At 47.8% G+C, this 24456-nt stretch overlaps 1 protein-coding gene across 1 annotated transcript in view; it reads left to right on the forward strand.

The window, feature by feature from the left end:
• Positions 1-309: 309 nt before the first annotated feature.
• The window catches only part of LOC127209162 (AFG3-like protein 1), a 34695-nt gene continuing 10548 nt past the window's right edge, over positions 310-24456 (forward strand). Inside the window, exons 1-10 of the mRNA XM_051168742.1 lie at positions 310-482; positions 11651-11738; positions 12543-12617; positions 15317-15402; positions 16623-16772; positions 19081-19149; positions 20510-20634; positions 22076-22346; positions 22777-22914; positions 23044-23197. Coding sequence (XP_051024699.1) covers positions 345-482; positions 11651-11738; positions 12543-12617; positions 15317-15402; positions 16623-16772; positions 19081-19149; positions 20510-20634; positions 22076-22346; positions 22777-22914; positions 23044-23197 — 1294 coding nt within the window. The 5' untranslated portion in view covers positions 310-344. The remainder of the gene's footprint in view (positions 483-11650; positions 11739-12542; positions 12618-15316; positions 15403-16622; positions 16773-19080; positions 19150-20509; positions 20635-22075; positions 22347-22776; positions 22915-23043; positions 23198-24456) is intronic.

Here is a 24456-nt window from a genome sequence, read left to right on the forward strand (position 1 = left end):
GAGCCGCCTTCCCACCGAGGACACGCCCAGACCGTTGGTGTCGTTGACAATGTCCAATTTAAAACACGTCTAAAAGCCCTTGGTGCCTAGGTCAAGTTGGCTGCGGGCCATGTGTCATCAGCCATCAGGCAGAGCAAAGCGGCACGCCTGCACAGGAGCCTGAACAGTACAGCCTGCGAGTTGGACACCTAAAAACAACAACAAAGAAAAAACAAAAACAAAAACCCTAGGGTCCCAGCCAATGCCGTGGCCCGCTGCGCACGCGCGCGCCCAGGGGCGTGGCGCACTATGACCGGTCTGCTGCGCGTGCGCGCGCCCAGGCGGCGCGAGGTCAGGGCCGGGGGATGTTACTCCGGCTGGTGGGGGCGCCGGTCAGCCGGGCCCTGGCCTGGCCGTTTTCCAAGCTGTGGCGATGTGGCGGGGGCGCAGGAAGCGGCGGGACGGTGTGGAGCAGCGTGAGGGCCTGTGGCATTGCCTGGCAGGTGAGCAGGGATCCTCTTGTGTCCACAGGTTCCGGGCGGCGTGGTGGGGGCTGCGTGGACGTCGCAGTGACGTCATCTGCCTGCGGCTGGGCCGGGCGCAGGCGCTACGTGATTTCTGCCTCAAGACTCCGCCGGTGTATTTTATCTTTTATCCATTTGGCTACTGGTGTGTGTCGGGGGGGGGGGCTCCCCATTTGAAAGGTAGACGTTATTCATTAAGGAGGCGTAGGTCTCTATACTAAGCAGAGAAAGATGGCCACCCTGAGATTTCCGCCAAGATGCTTCATTCTTAGTTTGGCACCCACCATAGAGTGTGCATCTGCCACTACACTAAGGAGGCTCATCATTTTGAAAGAGAATGTTGTGATACAAGAACTGCCACACAAACCACTTGGGCACCAATGTCAGTGAGATATTGATGGTTTATTAGAACGCCACACCCCAAGATTGACCATGGCCAGGGACACAGTGGACTCGGGAGCAAACTGTGACCCCCGCCCCCCGACTGTTTCTAAGACAGGTTTTTATAAGAAAAACTGTAATCAGGTAACAGTCAGGTAACAAGGTGGGAAGCCAGGTGGAGGGTGGCGTTACATCATTTTGACCAGCTAAACACAGAAGAATCGATTTTGTTCTGAGCACAATGTCCAGGTAGCTATACAGAGCGTTTAAAGATGATTGGCTAGGATTTAGGGTAGGGGAGCTTTTGGGGCCTCCCCCCCCGCCCCTCCCCGCTCACTGGGAGTAAGGAACCTAGCAGGATGTTACGGTCATAGCTCTGATAGGACAGACATTTATCTTTAACCCAAGCAGAACATGCATTTACAATCATTGAGCTTTTCTGGTTTCAGGCACATAGGGCCTGAGAACTTGAACTCCCTGGAGACTCGGGAGTAAAATGGCTTCTGATCTGCTAATGAGCGATACCTGGTGTTAACTGCTAACTAAAGTAGGTCTCAAAGGAGGGGCTATAGAGTTTAAGCAGGATAAGCAAGTTACTGCAATCGCTATACTGGAATTACTCGTGGTGATTCTCGATCTCCAAATAGATCACTTTTGGTCCTCTTGTTCCTTCTTAATATGACAGTAGCTTTCCATGAATTAAGGCCCATTTACCTGACATAGGGCACTCACGATAAGTCGAAAAGACATGATTCTGTTCCTCCAGCTTTCTGTTTTTGTTTTTGTTTTTGTTTTGTTTTGGTTTTTTTTTTTGAGACAGGGTTTCTCTGTGTATCCCTGGCTGTCCTAGACTCACTTTGTAGACCAGGCTGGCCTTGAACTCACAGCGATCCACCTGCCTCTGCCTCCCAAGTGCTGGGATTACAGGCCTGCGCCACCACACCCGGCTCCTCCAGCTTTCTGAAGCAGTGAGCTTATTGGAATTAATTATTGGAGCACCAGGAAGAGTTACTTACAGCAGTGACTCAAAAGCAGTTGCATTGTTAAAAGGCCCACACTGTATTCCTGGAGCTCCCTGAAAAACCCACAGTCAGTGCCACTGAAGAGGGTCTCCTCTCTTCAGCAGTTGTTTGCTGCCTGTGTAACTTTGGGGATAGGCCTTGTGAATTCTTTTTTAATTTTTGTGTGTGTGTGTGTGTGTGAATTTTTTTTAAAGTCCCTGAGCATAAAATTTATGAGCTTAGCCAGACATGTTGTCACACACCTTTAATCCCAGTACTTTGTGAGGCAGAGGCAGGTGGGTCACTGTGAGTTTGAGGCCAGCCTGGTCTACCAAAGCGAGTACAGGACAGCCAGGGCTACACAGAGAGACCCTGTCTCGAAAAAAGTTTAAAAAAGATTTGTGAGCTTCTTGGGTCTTAAGCACTCATCTCCTCTCCCCAGGAGGGACTGTTTGGATTTGGAGGAAATGGCTGCACGAGTTGGGAAAATGCTCACAGGTTTGTTTCTAGCACTGTTGGTTGCAGAGTCAGTTCATGTCTAGTGCTGCGGATCCTGTTCTGGTGGATGATCAGTCAGATAGTGAACATTGCACAGTGCTACAGGGCAGGCAGTTCTGAGTCACTGAGCTGCTGTGTCTTTGTGAAAGAAGTATGTCGAATAGTCTTTGAGTCGGCTGTGTGGCTTTTCATGAGGAGACATGAATGTCTAGTCACCCTAGGCAGAGCACTGGCAACAAACCAAAGAAAGGATGTTGCGTGACACCGCTCTCACGAGATCTAAGGAATGGCCAACAGACCAGAGTACGGATAGCACTGAAGCCCAGCTGCTGAGCCAGTCAATTTTATTGGGGTTACTTACAGGAACAGAAATGACTCAGAGACCCATGCATGACCAAAGCTCACCCCAACATGGGAGACAGCCCACAAAAGCCGTGGTGGTGCACGCCTTTAATCCCAGAACTCAGGAGGCAGAAGGTGGGTGGATCGCTGTGAGTTCGAGGCCAGCCTGCCCTACAAAGCGAGTCCAGGACAGCCAAGGCTACATAGAGAGACCTTGTCTCGGAAAACCAAAAATAAAAAGCAAAACAAAAAGCAAAATCCAGGAACCTTGAGCACACTGCAGAACTTCCGGGCTGTTCAGCAGGTTGGAGAGTGACCTCGGCTCTCTCGGTGGTCCAAGCATCGGTGGTCCAAGCATCTTCTGGGGAGCTTGGATGGCCTCTGCTTCATCCAGGTCGCTAGGCTGCTTTACGCTTCTTGCAGGCAGCTGGGCTTTTCTGAGAGTCTGTCTTTGTTGTGATTTGTTTTGTCTGAGAGTGACTTTGCTGCTTGTATATTTTTTGAGAGGGAAGGGCCTAATGAATCTGGTCAGTTTCAGGGATTTTCTGAAACAAGTTTGTTCATCTTTTGGAGCAGCCCAGAGAAAAGTGGAATATAACAAACATTCCCACCCAATTTAGTGAATCATTGAGTTTATTGGGGCTGCTTAAAGGAGGGGGGGCGACTCAAGGGCAGCTGCATCACTGAAAAACCCCACTGTAGTGTGAGTTGTGTCCACTGGAGAGAGAGTATCCTCTCTAGGTAGTTGATACGGCATTTATTTATTTTTTTATTTATTTTTAGAGGCAGGGTTTCTCTGTGTAGCCTTGGCTGTCCTGAAGTCCCTTTGTAGACCAGGCTGGCCTCGAACCATTTGGCTGTGAATTCACAGATCCACTTACCTCTTATCAGTGGGCTACTGGGATTAAAGGCGTGTGCCTCGTGCCCAGCCTCCCATGTGATCATGTGTGTCCTACAGTCTGTCTACAGCACTGTCCTCATGTTTCCAGAGTTCACACTGGGATGCATGGAAGAGTGAAGCAGTGAGCAAGCGTAGGGCTTGTGTGGGGTTATTATGAAGGATGAAGGAGAGGGTGGCAAAATGAGGAAATGGAGTGATGACGCTGTGTGATGTGTCGCTTAGGTTGGACCGCCTGCACCCTGCAGGAATGGCGGTAGAGGCAGCCTTGCCAGCCGTGTGGAATAGCGGTGTTACCGTGGGGTGGGTGCAGCTGGTGTGCTCTGTGTTACAGGAGTAAGAAGGGCTGAGTGAAGCAGACCGGCTAGAAGACGGCTTTACAAGGCCTGCTTGTGTCACTGTTGTGGCGGTGGGACACAGATAGGGCTGTGCTGTGTGGTGGAAACAGAAAGAGCCTTTGATGAGCCACATTCATATCTTGGCCTTGTACATAACGGATCAGTGCAACAAAGCTGCTCGGCTGTGGGCTGAGGACCAGCCAGGAACCGAACACCAGGAAGGGAGCCCAGGTCTGTGTCACAGTGTTTGTGAAAGCTATGTCTGAGTTGAGGCTCTTCACTAATCAGGAAAGGACCAACCATTGTCTTGATTACTTTTATATTGCTGTGATAAAACACCATAACCAAAGCATCTTACACAAGAAAGCTTACGGTTTCAGAGGGTTAAGAATTCTAGAGGTTGGAGAAGGCATGGCAGTAGGGAGCTGGAAAGCAGCCGAAAGGTCACATCTCACAAGCAGGTGGCAGAGAACAAACTGGGAATGACAGGAGACTTGTCAAGCCTCAAAACCAGCCCCCGTGACACGCCTCCTCCAGTAAGACCACACCTCCTAATCCTTCCCAAACGGTTCCCCCTGCTGGGGACTATTCAAACAAATGAATCCATGGGGGCCATTCTATGCCCATGGGAGTCAAATGACCACATTGTCCCCCTGGGCTTCTTAGACCCAGCCACAGCCTAATGGCAAAATGCATTTAGTTCAACTTCAAAACGCCCCATGGTCTTTAAACTATGTTTAAAAGGCCAATCTTGCTCGGTGGCTCACGCCTTTAGTCCCACACTCGGGAGGCAGAGGCAGGCGGGTCTCTGATTTTTAGTCCCACACTCAGGAGGCAGAGGCAGGCGCATCTCTGATTTTTAGTCCCACACTCAGGAGGCAGAGGCAGGCGGGTCTCTGATTTTTAGTCCCACACTCGGGAGGCAGAGGCAGGCGGGTCTCTGATTTTTAGTCCCACACTCGGGAGGCAGAGGCAGGCGGGTCTCTGGTTTTTAGTCCCACACTCGGGAGGCAGAGGCAGGCGGGGTCTCTGATTTTTAGTCCCACACTCGGGAGGCAGAGGCAGGCGGGTCTCTGATTTTAGTCCCACACTCGGGAGGCAGAGGCAGGCGGGTCTCTGATTTTTAGTCCCACACTCGGGAGGCAGAGGCAGGCGGGTCTCTGATTTTTAGTCCCACACTCGGGAGGCAGAGGCAGGCGGGTCTCTGATTTTTAGTCCCACACTCGGGAGGCAGAGGCAGGCGGGTCTCTGATTTTTAGTCCCACACTCGGGAGGCAGAGGCAGGCGGGTCTCTGATTTTTAGTCCCACACTCGGGAGGCAGAGGCAGGCGGGTCTCAGATTTTTAGTCCCACACTCGGGAGGCAGAGGCAGGCGGGTCTCTGATTTTTAGTCCCACACTCGGGAGGCAGAGGCAGGCGGGTCTCTGATTTTTAGTCCCACACTCGGGAGGCAGAGGCAGGCGGGTCTCTGATTTTTAGTCCCACACTCGGGAGGCAGAGGCAGGCGGGTCTCTGATTCTGAAGGTAACCCTGGTCTACAAGGGGGTTCTAGGACAGGCATGACTACACAGAGGACCCCGGAAAAATGGTGGCTCTGTTTCTTTTCTTTTTTTTAAATTTTATTTTATTAATTTATTCTTTTTTTTAAATTTTATTTTATTAATTGATTCTGTGGCTCTGTTTCTTAACAATTAAACTTTATTTTACAACCCAACTAGCTTACACAAGAGGGAAAAAAGGTTAAAGGGAAAAAAGAGTGAACCTTCCAGCATCGGTTCCACGGGACGGGTCCCTAGGTGTCTCTGGCCTGCGCGCTGGTCCGGCCTGTTCGCTGATCCTCCTTCTGATCCATGTACACTCAAGCCCGGTCTGAACCTGCTGCTCCTCTCTCTGTCCCCTCCGCCTGCCTGTCTGCCATGTGCAAGGGGCGGTCTCCCTCTCCCATTGATGGTCGATTAGAAACACAGCAGTCCACGTGGAGTCCCCAGGTCCGCTTTCTGAACTCCTGGCCCAGGATGGCTCCACCCAGTCTATCTCAAGGTTAATCTCAGGGAGTATCCGTAGTGTGTCCAAGGGCAAAGCCCCCAATATTGCCTTCACCAGTGACAAAGCTTAGCATCCTTCCCACAAAAAAAAGTTCAGTTTCTTCTGAGACTTACGGAAGTTTTCCTTTCTTTCATCACAAATAGGACTTTTTTTTTCCTCCGGTTTTTCAAGAAAGGGTTTCTCTTTGTAGACCAGGCTGGCCTTGAACTCAGTGATCCGCCTGCCTCTGCCTCCTGAGTGCTGGGATTAAAGGTGTGTGCCAACACCTCAGCTACAAATAGGACTTTTTATCTGTCACTATTAAAACAAATCTGAATGTTTGTTGTTTGTTTTTTTCCAGACAAGGTTTTTCTGTGTAGCCTTGGCTGTCCTAGAACTCCTTCTGGAGACCAGGCTGGCCTGAAATTCACAACGATCCACCTGCCTCTCCCTCCCCAGTGCTGGAATTAAAGGCGTGAGCCACCATGCTCGGCCTAGCATTTTTACTTTTCTGGTGAAGATGTGATGAAAAAGACAAGCGGACTAGCAAGCCTCTTCCTGGGCCTTTGCCAAGGCTGCCTGCAATCGCTTTATTAACTACTTCCAGTCTCATGATTTGCATTGTCTTCCCGGCCTCGCAGCCCTGTGGGTGCCGGTGCACAGGGCATCCTGTGTATCTAGTTGTGAAACCAACACGGGAAAACAGCAAGTAACCACTAGCTATTAACACGAGCTTCACAGTCTTCCAGTTTTTGATCAGGGGACTCATGCCATGGGGGTTAATCAGACAGTTTTTGCACTGGTCGTCCTCAGCAGGTGGCTTGGCTTTCTAAATGAAGCTTCGTCATTCTTAGATCAGCAAGGCTCTCTTCAGACACAATCCTTGAGACCATAAGATACAATTTTGCTTCTCAATTTTGCAACTCCCTGTAAAATCAAAAAGTAGATTTCATATTTCCAACATATATTTGCTAGAATAAACATGACCATTTCACAAGAGGGAGGAGTGGGAGTATGGAGAAGAAATCCTGGATCCAAACCCAGTAGGCCAGCCACGCATGGTGGGTGTAATCCCAGCACTCGGAGGCAGAGGCAAGTGGATCGCTGTGACTTTGAAGCCAGCCTGGTCTACGAAGTGAGTCCAGGACAGCCAAGGCTAACCCAGAGAAACCCTGTCTCAAAAAACCAAAACCAAAACCAAAACCCAACCAAACAAAACCCCCAGTAGGCCAAGCTCCAAATCCTTCAGCTCCATGCCTGGTGTCAGAGGGCTTTGCTCTCTGAGGCTGTCGGCACGCCCAGAGCTATGTGCAGCTCCCTTCACAGGTGTCTCATGGCTCTGGTATCTCTAACAAAGACCAGGCTTCACAAAAGGCCTCTCAGGGTTTCTTGCCCTCTCAGGGCCTTTTCTGTAGGCGCTGCCCTGCCACACATGCCTGTCCTCAGCTTCCCTTCCTAACTGCAGAGGAAGATTCCATGCTTGTGTATCCTTCATGACTCTAAAGCAAAGTACATTCAGTGCCCCCCCCCCCCAATTTGTTTTCACTGTAACCCTGATTAAGGGTGGTTTCTAGTAACCAACTAAGAAAGTCAGTAATTAGGCTAATCTTGAAAGTTTCAAGCTGGCTGTGGTGGTGCATGCCTCTGATCCAAGCCCTGGGAGTTTGAGGCCAGCCTGGTCTGCAAAGTGAGTCCAGGACAGCCAGGACCACACAGAGAAACCCTGTCTACAAAACAACAACAACAAAAAAGTAAAAGACTAACTTCTTTGATGGAGTTTTCCTGTACTCGCTTGCAGACCAGGCTGGCCTTGAACTCACAGAGATCTGCCTCCACACAGCCGAAACTTCCCAGCTGCTGTCATTGACAGGATGAGTCTCACCATAAGAAAATCGCAAAAGCCATGCAAACGTCTCTCTTACATTGGAATTTTTGTATCCTAGTACAGTTTATACTGAGTTACTGAATGTACTTATTTGTTTTCTGTGACATGGTTGCTTTGTGTAGCCCTAGTTGTCCCCTGGACCTTGCTCTGTAGACCAGGCTGGCCTGGAACTCAGATCCGCCTTCCTCTGCGTCCTGAGTGCTGGGATTAAAGGCCCGTGCCACTGCTGCCCAGCTTTTTCTTTTTTTCCGTGCTACATTTTATTGTGGTACTTTCTGTGGTCATGGCTTTTGACCTGTGATGATGAAAACTTGTCTCCAGTCTTGGAATCAACGTAACCCTGAGCGAGATAAATAGTCTATCTAGTAAAGCTGCTGTCTCTTTCTTGGAATAAGAGGCTATCTAGAACACTGTTTGCCTTCGTTGCCGACTGTGACAGTAGCTCTTGTTCTTGGCTGATGTAAATGGAAGTGTTTTTTTTTTTTTTTTCTTATTTTTTTTATTCAGAAGCAGAGCTAGAGTTTATCCAAAGACTCCCCTCCCCCCCCCCCCCCCCCCCCCCCCGACCGAGACTGGGTTTCTCTGTGTAGCCTTGGGCTGTCCTGGACTCGCATTGTAGACCAGACTGGCCTCGAACTCACAGAGATCCACCTGCCTCTGCCTCCCAAGTACTGAGATTAGAGGCATGTGCCACCATGGTTTTTTTTTTGTTTTTTTTGTTTTTTTTAACATTTATTATGTATACAGTGCTCTGCCTGCATGTAGGCATGCTGGCCAGAAGAGGGCACCAGATTTCACTGTAGATGGTTGTGAGCCACCATGTGGTTTCTGGGAATTGAACTCAGGACCTTTGGAAGAGCAGGCAGTCCTCTTAACCTCTGAGCCATCTCTCCAGCCCAAAAGACTTTTTTTTTTTCAACAGTCCATAAGTAGTTTGTCTGCAAGACCATACAGTGCAGACTCCCCTCCCTGAGAAGGGCCTTTTAGGGGCAAGAAGCTCTCATCCAGATAAGCAGTGCCTGCTGCCATTTGCAAACCCCTCTCAGCAATTCCACCTGGAGTGCTCAGACTCTTGGTGCACCACAAAAGGCAGGGCAGTGCAGGGTGCACTTGTGAGTGCCAGGCAGCACAGTGGGAATGCCCTTGCTGAAGGAGTGTGGGTGTGGGTGGGTGAGGGGGTGGGGGGCCGAGGGCAGAGAACACAAGCTGCATGCTTGTCAGGTGCCCACACTAAAAGCCTGTGGTCACATTTAAAGAGATTTTTTAAAAGTCGAAGATTTATTTTATTTTATTTTTGTTGTTGTTGTTTTTTGAGACAGGGTTTCTCTGTGTAGTCTTGGCTGTCCTGGACTCACTTTGTAGAGACTGGCCTCGAACTCACAGCGGTCCACCTGCCTCTGTCTCCCAAGTGCTGGGATTAAAGGCATGTGCCATCATGCCCAGCTCAAAAGTTATTCTATCTAATCAAATCAGTTACATTTTATTTTTTTAATTTTTTGAGACAGGGTTTCTCTATGTAGCCTTGGCTGTCCTGGACTCGCTTTGTAGACTAGGCTGGCCTCGAACTCACAGTGATCCACCTGCCTCTGCCTCCCGAGTGCTGGGATTAAAGGCGTGCGCCATCATGCCCGGCTATCAGTTACATTTTAAAAAAAGATCTATTTATTATGTAAACATTATGCATCAGATCACATTATAGATGGTTGTGAGCCACCATGTGGTTGCTGGGAACTGAACTCAGGACCTCTGGAAGAGCAGACAGTGCTCTTAACCGCTGAGCCATCTCTCCAGCCCATCAGTTACATTTTTAAATGTGAAAAATAAGCAGGTGCTAGGGAAAAAAGATAACACTTGAGGGCATGGATGTGGGCATCTTAAGAAATGCGTTTTATTTATTTATTTTATGATACAGTATTGTAGCCCATACTGACCTTGAATTCAGCTGTAAGAGTTTAGTCTCACAGTATTAATTAATGGCTTGTTTTATTTGTGTGTGCGTGCACATGCCATGTCATGCATGGACCACTCGTGGGAGTCCTTTCTGTTCTTCCACTGTTAGGTTCTCAACGCACAGAGCTCAGGCTGTTGGGCTTGGGAGCAAGTGTGTTTGCCTGTGGAACCATTTCACTGCCCATAACTGATGCAAAGGTCTCACTCTAGCCCAGGCTGCACTTGAACTCCCTGTGCCCATTCTGCCTCAGCTTCCCAAGACCTGAGATTACAGGTGTGTGTGTGTGTGTAAGACAGGATCTCCATGTAGTCCTGGCTGTCCTGGAACTCACTGTGTAGACCAGGCTGGCCTGGAACTCAGAATCTGCCTGCCTTTACCTGGGATTAAAGGTGTGCACCACCATGCCCTGCTTGTATTTTGTTTTGGTTTTTTCTTTATTTTTAAAAAAAGATTTATTTTTTTATGTATACAGTATTCTGCTTGCATGTACACCTGCACACCAGAAGAGAGCATCAGATTACATTTAGATGGTCATGAGCCACTATGTGGTTGCTGGGAATTGAACTCAGGTCCTCTGGAAGAACAGACAGTGCTCTTAACCTCTGAGCCATCTCTCAGGTCCCCGGTTTTGTTTGTTTGTTTTGTTTTCTTAACTGAAAATATTTATTTATTTTGGGTTTTAATATTTATTTATTTATTTATTTATTTATTTATTTATTTATTTATATTTGGACTCCTATGTAGACCAGGCTGGGTTCAAACTTGCAGAGATCCACCTATCTCTGCCTCCTGAGTGCTGGGATTAAAGGTGTGCAAAGGCTTGTGCCACCACTGCTTGGCTTCTTTCTTTTTCTTTTTCTTTTTTCCCCCCCTTGAGACAGGGTTTCTATGTGTAGCCTTGGCTGTCCTGGATTCAATTTGTAGACCAGGCTGGATTTAAACTCACAAAGATCCACCTGCCTCTGCCTCCCAAGTGCTGGGATTAAGGGCGTGCCTACAACACCTGGCTTTTTTTTTTTTTTAAAGGTTTTATTTATTTCTTTTATGTATATAAGTGCCCTGCCTGCATGTACACCTGCAGGCCAGGAGAGGGCACTAGATCACATATAGATGGGTGTGAGCCACCATGTGGTTACTGGGAATTGAACAGGACCTCCGGAAGAGCAGCTAGTGCTCTTAACCTCTGAGCCATCTCTCCAGCCCCTCCCTTCCTTCTTTCCTTCCTTTCTTATTTTGGTGGTTTTTTGTTTGTTTGTTTTTTTGGTTTTTCAAAACAGGGTTTCTCTGTGTAGCCTTGACTGTCATGGACTTATTTTGTAGACCGGGCTGGCCTTTAAATCACAGAGATCCACCTGCCTCTGCCTCCCGAGTGCTGGGATTAAAGGCGTGCGCCACCACGCCTGGCTCTTGTTTTTTAATTAAAAAAAATTTTTTTTACATATACATAAACTAATCGTTTGTTGCTGAGATTGCCTCAGGCAGGAAATGGTTAGTTATCTTGTTTTTATGTTTATTTTAGTTTATTTTCCTTGGATATTAAACTGTTTGTGCAGGTTGCTCCGTGTAGCCCTGGTTGTCCTGGAGCTCCAGACCAGCCTGGCCTGAACTCAGAGATCCATCCGCCCCTGCCTCGTAAGAGGGCTATAAAGAATTCTTCATGAGTTTTTACTGTGAATTTAGTTGGTATTCATTGTTTGGATATTTAAATAGGTAACTAAAGTAAAAAGCTCACGCCTCAGGTGTGAAGTCTGTCCTTTGCACCTTGTTCTGGCTACTCTGAGAAGATGTGGTGTCGGTGGCGGAAGCAGCTTAATTGTGTCTGTTTCAGTGTCATCCCGGGAAATGCTCGAAGCAGCTGGCTCTGCAGGGAAGACTGACCGCCTTCTCCCCGAGGCTGTGTTCGAAACCGCCCAGAGGTGCCTACACTAGCGCTGGGAAGTTGATAGCATAGCTTGCCCAGACGGGTGACAAGGGGGCATGACAGCTAGCAAGTTCCTGTTCTTCCCTTCCTAGTCTTCTTTTTCTTTTCTTTCTTTCTTTTTTTTTTTTAAAGATTTATTTATTTATTATGTATACAGTGCACATTAAATCACATTATAGATGGTTGTGAGCCACCATGTGGATGCTGGGAATTGAACTCAGGACCTCCGGGAAAGCAGGCAGTGCTCTTACCCGCTGAGCCACCTCTCCAGCCCCCCACTTCCTAGTGTTCATATTGAGCCACCATGGCACCTACATGCCTTTCCCACTGATATATCATTGACTCTGGCAAAAGTGAAACATCCAGAAGGATGCTTCTGGATGAATCTTTTAAGAGGTGCCGGAGTAAGTATGTTCCTGCATAGTTGAGTCTGAGGATACATCCTCATGTTTGGAGGCTAGGTACCTAGAATTCAGGGGCCTGTGCTTAGTGTTCTGAGCAAAGGGACCACAGGCGTGGATGCGTCTGGAGACCTCTGTCTCCAGAGAGTGGGAGAAAATGCTCCTTAGCCCACGTGTCTGTGTCTGGACCTGGGCTAGTTGCTGCTTTGATCAGGTGAGAAGAAAGGCAGGAAGGAGAGGTGACCTTTCCCTTGTTTTCTCGGCCGCTTCTCAGGATCGGTGCTTTTCCAAGTGTGTGTAGGGTTTTTTTCTTTCTTTCTTTCTTTCTTTCTTTCTTTCTTTCTTTCTTTTCTGTTTTCCTTTTAAAAATGCTAAAACCTCTCCATTTTGTCCCTAAGGTTTTGAGAAATTTTTTAAGAATAAGAAGAACAAAGGAAGTACCAACCCAGGAAATTCAGTAGCTCCAGAAAAAGGTAAAAAGTCCAGCTTTTATTTGTATTTTATATGCTTGAGTGTTTTGCCTGCATGCCTGTTTGTGTGCCAGGTGCCCAGAGAGGCCACAAGAGGCCATCAGATGCCTTGAACTGGAGCTACAGACAGGTGTGAGCTGCTGGGAATGGATCGTTTGTCTCCAGGAAGAGCAGCCAGTTCTCATAACGGCTGAGCCATCTCTCCAGCCCCCTTTTTCAAGCTTTTTTTTGTGTATGTGCTTACTTTGGTTTTTTTGAGACACGGTGTTACTATGTAGATTGGCTGGCTTGGAGCTTACTATATAGACCAGACCCATGTCAAGCTCCCAGTGATCTGCCTGCCTCTGCCTCCCGAGTGCTGGGATCAGAGTCGTTGCTACGCCCGGAGTGTTTGAGGAGGGAAAAACAGGTGCTTGTGTGAAGCGAGTTCTGCCTCCAGTTCCTGAGTCAGGCTGTTTCCTGTCTCTCTCTTTCTCTGTCACTATTTTCTCAGCTTGTTTGGATCTAAGTCTTGTTGGACTATATTTTTTGTTTTTTGTTTGTTTTGTTTGTTTCTATTGGGGTTTTTATGTACAGCCATGGCTGTTGTAGAACTTGCTCTGTAGACCAGGTTGGCCTCAAAGTCAGAGACCCTCCTGCCTTTTGTCTCCCAATTGCTTAAAGAGATTAAAGGTGTGTGCCACCACTGCCTGGCTTTAATTTTTTTTTTTTAATTTACATTTTATTTTATTTTACATATTTGAGTTTTTTGTTTTTTAATGCATCCTGTGTACCCCTCATGTGCCTATGCTGGAAGCCCAAAAGAGAGTGTCAGGTCCTCTGGAAATGCAGTGATAGACAGTCAGGAGCCACCATGTGGGAGCTGGGATTCAACCCTGGGTCCTGTGTAAGAGTGGTCAGTCTCTGCAGCCGCCCATGAGTCAGCTTAGGGATCGGGATGGTTTACCGGGGTTTCTTCACCAGCTTAGCTACTGTGAGCACTAAACGGTGAGAAATACACACAGGCATACTGGGATGCGTGCTGGTATGTCTTGCCACCATCTTTTCAAGACTCATGTTTTATCTGTAACAACTGTGACTCTCTCTGTCTCATTAGTTCATGTTGCCATTTCCTGTGTCACCACAGCCTTTTCTGGACCTGCGTGACACTGTTTTAGGGTTGCTGGAGTGTGGAGAAGGGCTTGTTCCGACCTAGAACCTGTATGAATATTGCAAAGATGCTCAGGGCGCTTGCTCTTAGAGTCCAGAGGTCAAAAGTATACACATGGGCTCGGCGTGGTGGCACACACACCATTAATCCCAGCACTTGAGATATAGAAGCAACTGGATCTCTGTGATTTCGAGGTCAGCCTGGTCTACAGAGTGAGTTCCAGGGCAACCAGAGCTACATAGTGAGAAAAAAAGAAAAAAAAACCCCACGCAACAGCAGAATTTTCTGCACATAGAGTTCATAATGTGCACTGAGTCTCCTAAGGGAGGCAGCTGTGCCAGCCTGCCTTATTTTTTCTCTGCCACCTAACTATAGCCATGGTATGTTAGCCAAAAACCAAACCAAACCAAAAAAACAACTGCTGCAAAAGCTCAGGACTGCCTGGTATGGTGGAGCATAGCTGAAGTCACAGCGCTCAGGAAGCTGGGGTGGGGGGATTGCAAGGTTCAGGTTAGCCTGGCCTACATAATGGAGCCCTGTCTCAAAAACAAATAAGTAGCTTGTGCTTGAAGCTCACAAAGTAAATTTAATGATTTTATATGTATATAAAGCTGCCTTTCTTTGTTGTTGGTGGTGGTTTTTCTGTATAACCTTGGCTGTCCTGGACTTTGTAGACCAGGTTGGCCTTGAACTCACAGTGATCTGCCTGCCTCTGCCTCCTTATTGCTGGGATTAAAGGTGTGCACCACCATGCCCAATAAAGCTGCTTTTCAACAATATCTCCCAGCTTTGTCCTTTTTCCTGTTTATTGTTTTTCCGTTATTTGTTTGGGCATGCCTATTTGTGCATGCACTGCGCATATAGTGTATGTGTTTGTAGGCTAGAGGTCAATGTTGTCTTCCTTAATCATGCTCTGCTTTGGTTTAAATTTTCTTAACTGTATTTATTCGTGTGTGTGTGTGTGTGTGTGTGTGTGTGTGTGTGTGTGTGTGTGAGAGAGAGAGAGAGAGAGAGAGAGAGAGAGAGAGAGAGAGAGAGAGAGAGACACGGGGAGGGGCGGGGGAGAGATTCGGAAGGCAGAGGCAGTGAAGAGCTCTCTCCTTCCACCCGTGTGTTCCAGGGATGGGTTCTGGTCATGCTTGGTGACAGGCATCTCACCAGCCCCCACCTTAGTTTTTGAACAGGGTCTTTTATGAACCTGGAACTTGCTGGGTGGGCTAGGCTGGCCTTGCCTGTGTGCCTCACAAATCCTCCTTGTCTCTCCTGAGTCCAGAGGCTCACAGGCCACTGCATCTGGCTCTTACCATGGACTCTGGAGACCTGAACTCAGACCCTCACGTTTGCATTGCAGACGTGTAACTGAACTGCCCCCTTGCCTTTTTTCTGCTCTTTGAATTCTCTGGAAAATTACATATTTATCTTTTTCTGTTGGAATATAAGACTTCGCTTTCTTTCTTTTTTTTTAATCTCTGGAAAATTACATATTTATCTTTTTCTGTTGGAATATAAGACTTCGCTTTCTTTCTTTTTTTTTTAATCTCTGAAACTGTAGAACCAAAGAACGCTAGGCCTGGAGGAAATGGAGGCCAGAGAGGAGGGAAACAAGATGACCTTGGCTGGTGGAAACGCATGCAGAAGGTTTGTGTGTCCCTGCAGCCCGGAGCCTGCGCCTCCCTAGACGGTGTGGTGCAGGCAGAGCTCAGGCTTTGAACCTGGCTGTCTAATTTTGTTCCTGCTGTTAGACAAAAGTGTTTCTTGTTTGTTTTGGTAGTTTTGTGATGTGTTATGCAGCCTGGGCTGGCCTAGAGCTCACTGTGTTGCTTAGGCTTGTGGTGACCCTCCTGTCCCTGCCTCTGCGTGCTGGATTACAGGTGCACACCACCATGCACTGCTTGAGTGTTTAATCTGTGAATACTGTATGTTTATTCCCAATTAAAGAGGCTGGAAAGTGCAGGGTCAGAATGCTGTGTCCGGTATTTTAGAGGTGTTGATCTGCTTTCAAGGCTCACGTCCTGTATATTGCTTCATCTATAAGGAGCCATCCTTATATGGCAAGAAGAAACAAAGTGTGCCCATCAAGACCTTCAGTGTTAGCACACAGATCCCATGCATGAAGATGGACTCCTATGATGCAATTGTGTCCCATAGTCCCAGTTCTTTTTTTTTCAAGACAGGGTTTCTATGTGTAGCCTTGGCTGTCATGGACTCACTTTGTAGATGAGGCTGGCCTCGAACTCATGGAGATCCACCTGCCTCTACCTCCTAATTGCTGGGATTAAAGGCATGCGCCACCACTGCCCAGCTCCAGTGTGGAGTTTTGAGGGACGTAGATAGTTCAAAGATTGTGTGGAATTTATTAAGATAGATCAAGACTTCTGTGTGTGTTACAGAGTCCTAGATAGGAGAGAACCTTCAGCATGGCATGGTGGCTCGGGAGGCAGAGAGAGGCTGAGCTCTGTGAGTTTGAGGCTGGACTAGTGTACATAGCTGGTTCCAGGCCAGCCAGGGCGACACACTGAAAAGAGAAATTGCCGTCTTCATAAAGTAAGTGTCCTAAGGCCGGGCTGTAGCTCAGTAGCTGGGCTCTCAGCTAGTTCATGCAAGACTCTGGACTCAGTCTCTAGAGTCCATGCATGCTCAGTGAGTGAGAGCTCATGCTGTACCAGAGCTAACACTTACATTGGGCAGCTTGTAGCTGCCTGCAGCTCCAGTTCTGTGGAAGCAAATCCCTTCTGGCCTCCGTGGGCACCCCCTTTCCCTGGCACACAGGCGTACATGTAAATAAAAACTTAAGAGAGACATTTTAAATCACCTTGTTTGTCCTTTAACTAGAAAACATGTTACCTTTTCTTCCGTAGGGGGAGCTTCCTTGGGACAACAAAGACTTCCGGAGCCTGGCTGTTTTGGGGGCAGGCGTGGCTGTGGGATTTTTATATTTCTATTTTCGAGATACCGGAAAAGAGATCACCTGGAAACACTTTGTGCAGTATTACCTGGCCAGAGGTCTGGTGAGGAGATTTTTAGACTGTCTACTTGGGCAGGAGGGTGTGCAGGAGCTGCAGGGTACCCTGAGGTGCGGTGAGCTCCGGGAGGGGCAGAGAGTCAGACTGCTGTGTGACGAGTGTCCTGAGCAGCCCATACGGGGCCCAGCGCGGATGGAGCAGCTTTCATCAGAACAGCTCAGGCAGACGGGTCGGCCTGCCTTCTGTGGGTAGAAGCTGCCTTAGCTTCATGCCCCGCAGTATCATTTTAGCTTGTCTTCTAGGTTTTAGCTCTATCCACTGGCCTTTGAATTTCAGTCTCATGTGTGAGTCACAACTTTTTATCCTTCACTGTACCTGTGGCCCCTGTTGGCCAGCCCTGAATTTGTGAGACCCTGTCTGAGGCGCTTGGTAGCTCCCCTAACAGTAGAGTGGACAGAGCTGCTGCAGCCCTTCCCTGCCCATGGACCTGCCCACAGGGACCTGCTGTGGGGAGAGTGAGAGTGCATCTGGGAGGTTCTTTCCTAACGAGCGTGTTTGCACTGTTATTTCATGTATGTCATAGTGGTTTAACACTGCTTGGTGAACTGTGGTGATGGCGCACACCTTTAATCCCAGCTGATCTCCGGGTTTCACGGCCAGCCTGGTTTACAGAGCCACTTCCAGGACAGCCAGGGCTGTGCAGAAAAACTATCTAGAAACCTCCTCCACCGCCACCTGCCAAAGAAAATTGCTAATGGGCTGAGAAGATGGCTCAGCAGTTAAGATCACTTGCTGCTCTTCCAGAGGAACTCAGCGCCCACATCAGGCAGCTCACAGCAGCCTTTAACTCTATGCTTGGGTACCCTATGTCTTCTGGCCTATGTGGGCACTTTAAACATGTGACAGACACACAGACACTAAATGAAAGCAAATCATATTTTAAAAATTGAGCAAGAGCAATACTGTGTTATTATAGTTATGAAATGGGCTGTATCTCATTGTGTTTTTGTTGTTGTTTTTTATTTGTTTCTTTTTGGGGGGTTGGTTGCTGTTTTTGAGGTGAGATTGCCCCTTGTAGCCCACTCTGGTCTTGAACTTTGAACAGTTCTGCTTCTTGAGTGCCAGGCTTCTAGGTGTGTGCTTGTTCTCTGCTCTCTTTCTTTGTTTCACTGAGGCCCAGGCCAGTCTGTCGTACAGCTGCTGGCAGCTCATGAACCTATGGACTGTTTCTGTCCTTATTGTCATCGTGCGTGCGTATGTGTGTGTGTGTGTGTGTGTGTGTGTGTGTGTGTGTCTGTGTGTCTGTGCGTGCGCGCGCGCCTCTGTGTGTGCCTCTGTGTGTGTGTTTGTTGGACAAAGTGTTTCTGAATCAGGATTAGGTCTGCACTCAGGATTCTACTCTACTGGATAAGGGAGATGCTCAGTGGGGACCGACACATGCTGTGCAAGCATGAGACTGAGTTAAATCCCCAGAGGCCACGTAAAAGCTGGATGAACAGCGAGGCTGCTTGTGACCCTTGTGCACCTGTGGGGAGATGGGAGTGAAGATAGGAGAATCCCTGGAAACTTGGGCCAGGCAGTCTGGAATATGCATTGGAAAAACAAAGATGGCTAGAATGCACAGCCCCTTGGGGGCAGAACTAGCCTTTCACAGGGGTCACCTAAGACACACAGATTTTAATTATGATTCATAACAGTAGCAAAATTGCAGTTATGAGGTGCAACGAGAATAATTTATGGCTGGGGGTCCCCACAACATGAGCTATATTAAAGGGTCTCAGCTTTTTTTTTTTTTTTTTGGTTTTTTGAGACAAGGTTTCTCTGTGTAGCCTTGGCCATCCTGGACTCACTTTGTAGACCAGGCTGGCCTCGAACTCACAGTGATCCACCTATCTCTGCCTCCCGAGTGCTGGGACTAAAGGCGTGTGCCATCACGCCCGGCAGGTCTCAGCTTTTTAGGAAGGTTGAGACCGCTGGTCTAGAACAACATGGGAGGTGAGGACTGGCCCATAAGTGGTCCTCTCATGTCCACATGTATGGAGGCGTGTGCACCCACGTTCACACACACCATGTGATCAGCTTTTACTCTGTTTAGGGATTTAAAGTCTGGGATGGAGCTCAGATGTACCAAATTTAAGAGACTTCCTGAGGCTTTGTTTATTACTGTGAGATAGGTTTATGCCCCAAACTTGCAGATCCAAGAGAACAAGAAATTAAAACTCTGACTGGGCTGCCAAGGGTATGGGATGCTGCGTTGTCTTTAGATGCAGGCGTGCCGTGTCACAGTTCTTGTGGTTGGCTTGAGGGCCCTCTTGCTGCCCCACCGTTATGACTGCCTCTCTCTTTTTCCAAGGTGGATCGGTTGGAGGTCGTGAATAAGCAATTTGTGCGTGTTATTCCTGTTCCTGGGACAACATCTGAGGTGAGGCATGAATTTCAGGCCAAGTGTCCCAGATACATTTGTTTGTTTGTTGAGACAGGGTCTCATTGTGTAGTGCTGGCTGTCCTGAACTATGTAGACCAGGTTGGTTTCAAACTTAAAGAGATCTGCCTACCTCTACCTCCCAAACACGGGGATGAAAGGCATGTATCACATCAGGCTACTTTTCTGTTGTTGTTTTTTGAGACAGGGCTTTTCTGTGTAGCCTTGGCTGTCCTAGACTCACTTTGTAGACCAGGCTGGCCTCGATCTCACAGCGATCCACCTGCCTCTGCCTCCCTGAGTGCTGGGATTATAGGCGTGCACCACCATGCCCGGCCCCCAGGCTACGTTTTTAAAAAATATTTTATTTTTATTATTTTTAATTTTGTGTATGCATGTCAGTGTGTTGTGTATAGGGTCTTGCTGAGGTGCTGGAGTAACGGATGGGTGTGAGCTTCCTGATTTGAGTGCTGAGAACTACGCTTTGGTCCTCTGCAAGAGCAGTGCGTGCTCTTAGCTGCAGAGTGGCCTCTCCTGGGTACATTAGCTTCAAAGGTGTGAAGTATAGCTGTCCACTCAGTAAGATGCTGTCCCAGTTGTCCAGCAGTCTGTGTTATAAGATGGTTTGGGCTGGAGGGATGGCTTAGTAGTTAAAGGAGCATTGGCTGCACTTCTTGAGGTCTCCGCCCTCATCTCAAGCTCCCATGTGATGGCTCGCAAGCCTTCGTAACCTCAGTTCCTGGGGCTCTGTTGCCCTCTTCTGGCTTCCACAGGTACCAGGCGTGTGCATAGTGCATAGATATTTTGGATGAAAATTACCCATACACAAAACACAACAAAAAATTTAAAATTATTATGATCTATCTTACTGTTATAAATTGATAATACAGGAAGCCTTTAGACTACTATAATTAGCTGGGCATGGTGGCACACGCCTTTAATCCCAGCACTTGGAAGGCAGAGGCAGGTGGATCGCTGTGAGTTCGAGGCCAGCCTTGTCTACAGAGTGAGTCCAGGACAGCCAAGGCTACATAGAGAAACCCTGTCTCGAAAACAAAAACAAAAACAAAGACAAAAGAATAAAAGACAAAGGGAGAGGCCTTGGCTCTTGTTGCAGCATTTTATGTTTTATCCAGACCTTTAAACCTTGAAGTTTAGTTTGCCTGAAACTGGATGAACTAATCTTTGCATACTTACAGCTGGGACTAGCTTTAGGAAGGGATTTGTCTGCATCTAGCAGTCAGGGCTAGGGGAAAGAGAGAGGAGTCCATAATTTCAGAGCTCAAGTGTGGATGTGCGCGTCAGAGCTGTTCTCTGCAGGACATGGGGTGTAGACTAAACTTCCTTTTGGTCTCTGCAGAAATTCGTGTGGTTTAACATCGGTAGTGTTGATACCTTTGAACGGAACCTTGAATCTGCCCAGTGGGAACTGGGGATTGAGCCGACCAACCAGGCTGCTGTGGTCTACACTACTGAGAGTGATGGGTGAGTTCTCGGGGTACAGAGGTCTGTGGGAGATCTAGTGTGAGAGGTTTAATTCTGAACATAAGACAGTCAGGATATCTGCTAATATTTACAGTATCAATACTGTATATGTATACATATATTTGTTTGTTTTAAAGGCATGCCCACTGCCCCATGTTTTGGTCTATTTTTAGTTTTAAAATGTTTCGTTTTTAAGATGTAGTCTCAACTCTTTTCATCATCATCCAGGTCTTGGCTCAGCTGCCCAAGTACACACGCGGCACTGGCTTACGTCTCTCTATTCAGTGACTCAGTGCCGAGCAGCCTTTAAAAAGGATTATAAAGCAGGGTATGCTTGTAATGCCAGCACTCAGGGAGGCAGAGGTGGGTGGATCACTGAGTTCGAGGCCAGCCTGGTCTGCAAAGAGAGTCCAGGACAGCCAAGGCTACACAGAGAAACCCTGTCTTGAAAACAAAGAAGTATACAGGAAAAATAAACATATTAGGTGTTAATATCTCTGATGAGTCAGAGTCTCCTGAGACAAGCATATGGCTAAGGCTCTTTCAGACCAACTTAGTCAAAGGCTAAGGCTGCAGCCTCCTGCCCTACCAAGCCTTTTGTTGGGTAGGTCAGGGCAGGTACAGTGCTATTAGGACTTACAGACTGCAGGCCGACTTAGGGATATTTTAGAAACTGCTCCTTTTGTGCAGTAAATGTTTTAAAGTTGTTTGTTCTTTCTGGATAACAATGGAACTTCTGGCCTGTAGTACAAATTTTGGTTTCTTTTAAAAAACACAGAAGTAATCTGGGCATGGTGGTGCATACCTTTAATCCCAGCACTCGGGAGGCAGAGGCAAGTGGATTTCTGTGAGTTTGAGGCCAGCCTGGTCTACAAAGAGAGTCCAGAACAGTCAGGAGAAACCGTGTCTCAAAAACCAAAACAAACAAACAAACAAACAAACAAACAAACAAAATCAAAAAACAAACAAACAAAACCCCCCACAGGAATGCTATGGGAATATGCTTCACAGCAGCTGACTATGATTTGCCTTGTGCTCTACAAGGGGTGTGATTTTGCCAGCTGCAGCTATTTTCTGTGAGTGTGTGACATTTGGAATTCTGAAGCTTTTCAGAGGGTATATAAATGCTAGAGCTCCGATAGGCTGGTGGTTGCTGGTGGCAGGTTGGTCGCTGTTGATCGCTGTTTGTTGAGTAGTTGTGTGCAAAGAAATGAGGAGGAGAAGCAGAAGAACTTAGATATTTTGACAGCAAGACCAAACTTGGCCCAAGGAGCTTGACACCCCAATCAGCAGGACGTAGTCTAAAGATAACATCACCCCCTTTTCTTTTTTTCTCTCCTATTTATTAGGGTGGAAGAAAAAGGAACCCACAAAGTAGCAAATGCCAGCTAGACTGATCTTACTAAGTGAATGTAACAGATGGTTTTCTTGGGCTTTGCAGCTCTCTTCTCAGAAGCCTGGTGCCCACCCTGGTCCTTGTTAGCATTCTGCTCTATGCTATGAAGCGGGGTCCAGTGGGGACGGGGCGTGGCGGGCGTGGAGGAGGCCTATTCAGCGTTGGTGAGACGACGGCCAAGATCTTAAAGAACAGCATTGATGTGCGATTCGCAGACGTGGCTGGCTGTGAAGAAGCCAAGCTGGAAATTATGGAGTTTGTTAATTTCCTGAAGAATCCAAAGCAATATCAGGACTTAGGAGCCAAAATTCCAAAGGTATTGAGTCCATTGTCATCATGGTGGGCAGCGTGGTGCTGGAGAAGGAGCTGAGAGTTCTGCATCTAGATTGGCAGACAGCAGGAAGAGAGAGTGAGATACCGGGCCTGATTTGAACATCTGAAACCTCAGAGTGTGATTATCTGTGTGCCTGCCTCTTTTACATTGGTTGTAGAAACTGAACTCAGATCTTTTGGCTTGCATGGCACCTTACCTCGACTGAGGCATTTCTGCCATCATGTGCATTAATTTTTTAGAGAGAAACGATTTCTAAAAATCCTAGGCTCTAAAAGTGTATTTGATGAGATTGTTAATCCTAGAACTTGCCTGTATGTGTTAAGAAACAAATGCCTTTTTTTAGATCTAAGTAGAACTGGGCTTGTTCCCACTGTGTGTCCTGTGGAGAACTAGGTGTCCCTTTCTCTTCCAGGGAGCAATGCTCACTGGCCCACCGGGTACTGGCAAAACACTTCTTGCAAAAGCAACTGCCGGGGAGGCCAGTGTGCCCTTCATCACTGTGAATGGGTCGGAGTTCCTGGAAATGTTTGTTGGTGTTGGGCCAGCACGGGTAGGTGGGACAAGTCCTGAGGGCACCCCATCAGGGAGCTGCTGATGTGTTGGAGGGAGGACTAAAGTGAACTGCTCTTCTGTGCAATAGGAAAGTAAATCACAAAACAGCGTCTGGATTCCTTTTCAGGTTCGTGACATGTTTGCATTGGCCCGGAAAAATGCTCCTTGTATTTTATTCATTGATGAGATCGATGCAATTGGCAGGAAGCGAGGCCGTGGTCACCTGGGAGGCCAGAGCGAGCAGGAGAACACTTTAAACCAGATGCTTGTGGAGATGGATGGTAAGTGGGCACGGAAGCAGGGCTGCGGAGACTCGGTTCCGGAGGAATATAGATTTACTCTTCTTTCTTACAGTATAGCCAGAATTAGAGCTCTGGTTCTTCCTGAATGCCGGGCTTACAGGTTACAGGGTGCCACTGTGTCTGGGTGATGCAGTCTGATTTGTGTTTTGTTTTTTGAGACAGGGTTTCTCTGTGTATCCATTGGCTGTCTTAGACTGGCCTCAGAAATCTGCCTGCCTCTGCCTCCCTGAGTGCTGGGATTAAAGGTGTGCCCCACCACGCCCAGCTGTGTGTTCTGATTTTAAGGAAGAATGCTATCAAGCAAACATGAGAAATGAGTGTTTGATCCACATAGTGCTCCTCACTGCCCAATGGGAAACTCGTTGCCTACGTTCCGGGAGGTGGGAAGTTGGCTGGGATGAGGTAGACCCGGCATATGAGTGTGAGTGTCCCTTTTGGTGCACGGAGGACAGCCATACTCCTTTCTTGTTCTGCTGATCTCAGAGTCATTCTAGCCAGGGTGTCCCTCCATTGGATCCTTCCAGGCGCTCCCAGCTTTTGAGCTCAGAAATACTTCCACTGCGTCTTTGGCAGATTCTGTCTTCACTTTGGCTCTAGGGTCATGTCGAATTCCTTAAGCCACCCCCCCCCCTTTGGTATTTTGCCAGTGAGTCACAGAATCAGGTGTACTCAGGTGTGACCCAGCACAAAGGAGGAACACACAACAAAAGTAGCCAAAAAGGAAGGCACATGGGATGGCATCTGTGAGCAGGTGCAGTTTCTGGAATCTTCTCCGAGCACAAGCTGTGATGGCATTTAGGAGTTGCCATGATCAGGGGTTATGGTGACTGAGTTCTTGATGGTTCCACTGGGAGGTGGTCAGGTGCCCTCTGCTTGGCAGGTACCAGGACTCCAGGTTTCTCCAGGGAGGAAGGCAGGTGCTCGGCATGAGTCACGTGGTCTGGGCTAGTTGTTTGGGCACAGGGAACTGTTGTCAGAGAAAGGTAGATGAAGACAGCCACTCATGTGGCCTTATGGCAGCCAAAGCAGTTACAGGCACTTCTGTGCATACCAAAGTTGTTGCTAGAATCATCTATTAAATCTTTAATACCTAAAGCTAAGTGAAATATGGTGTTCACTGTGCTTTCCACTGGAGGGGACTGAGGGGGACACATGTGCACAGTTCACCACAGTCCTCACGGGTTTTCCTTGGATGACTGCTCCTGGCTGCCATCACCTGGCTGCACTCCATGAATCCC

This window comes from Acomys russatus, chromosome 26 (assembly GCF_903995435.1).
Source record: "Acomys russatus chromosome 26, mAcoRus1.1, whole genome shotgun sequence".
Taxonomy (NCBI): domain Eukaryota; kingdom Metazoa; phylum Chordata; class Mammalia; order Rodentia; family Muridae; genus Acomys; species Acomys russatus.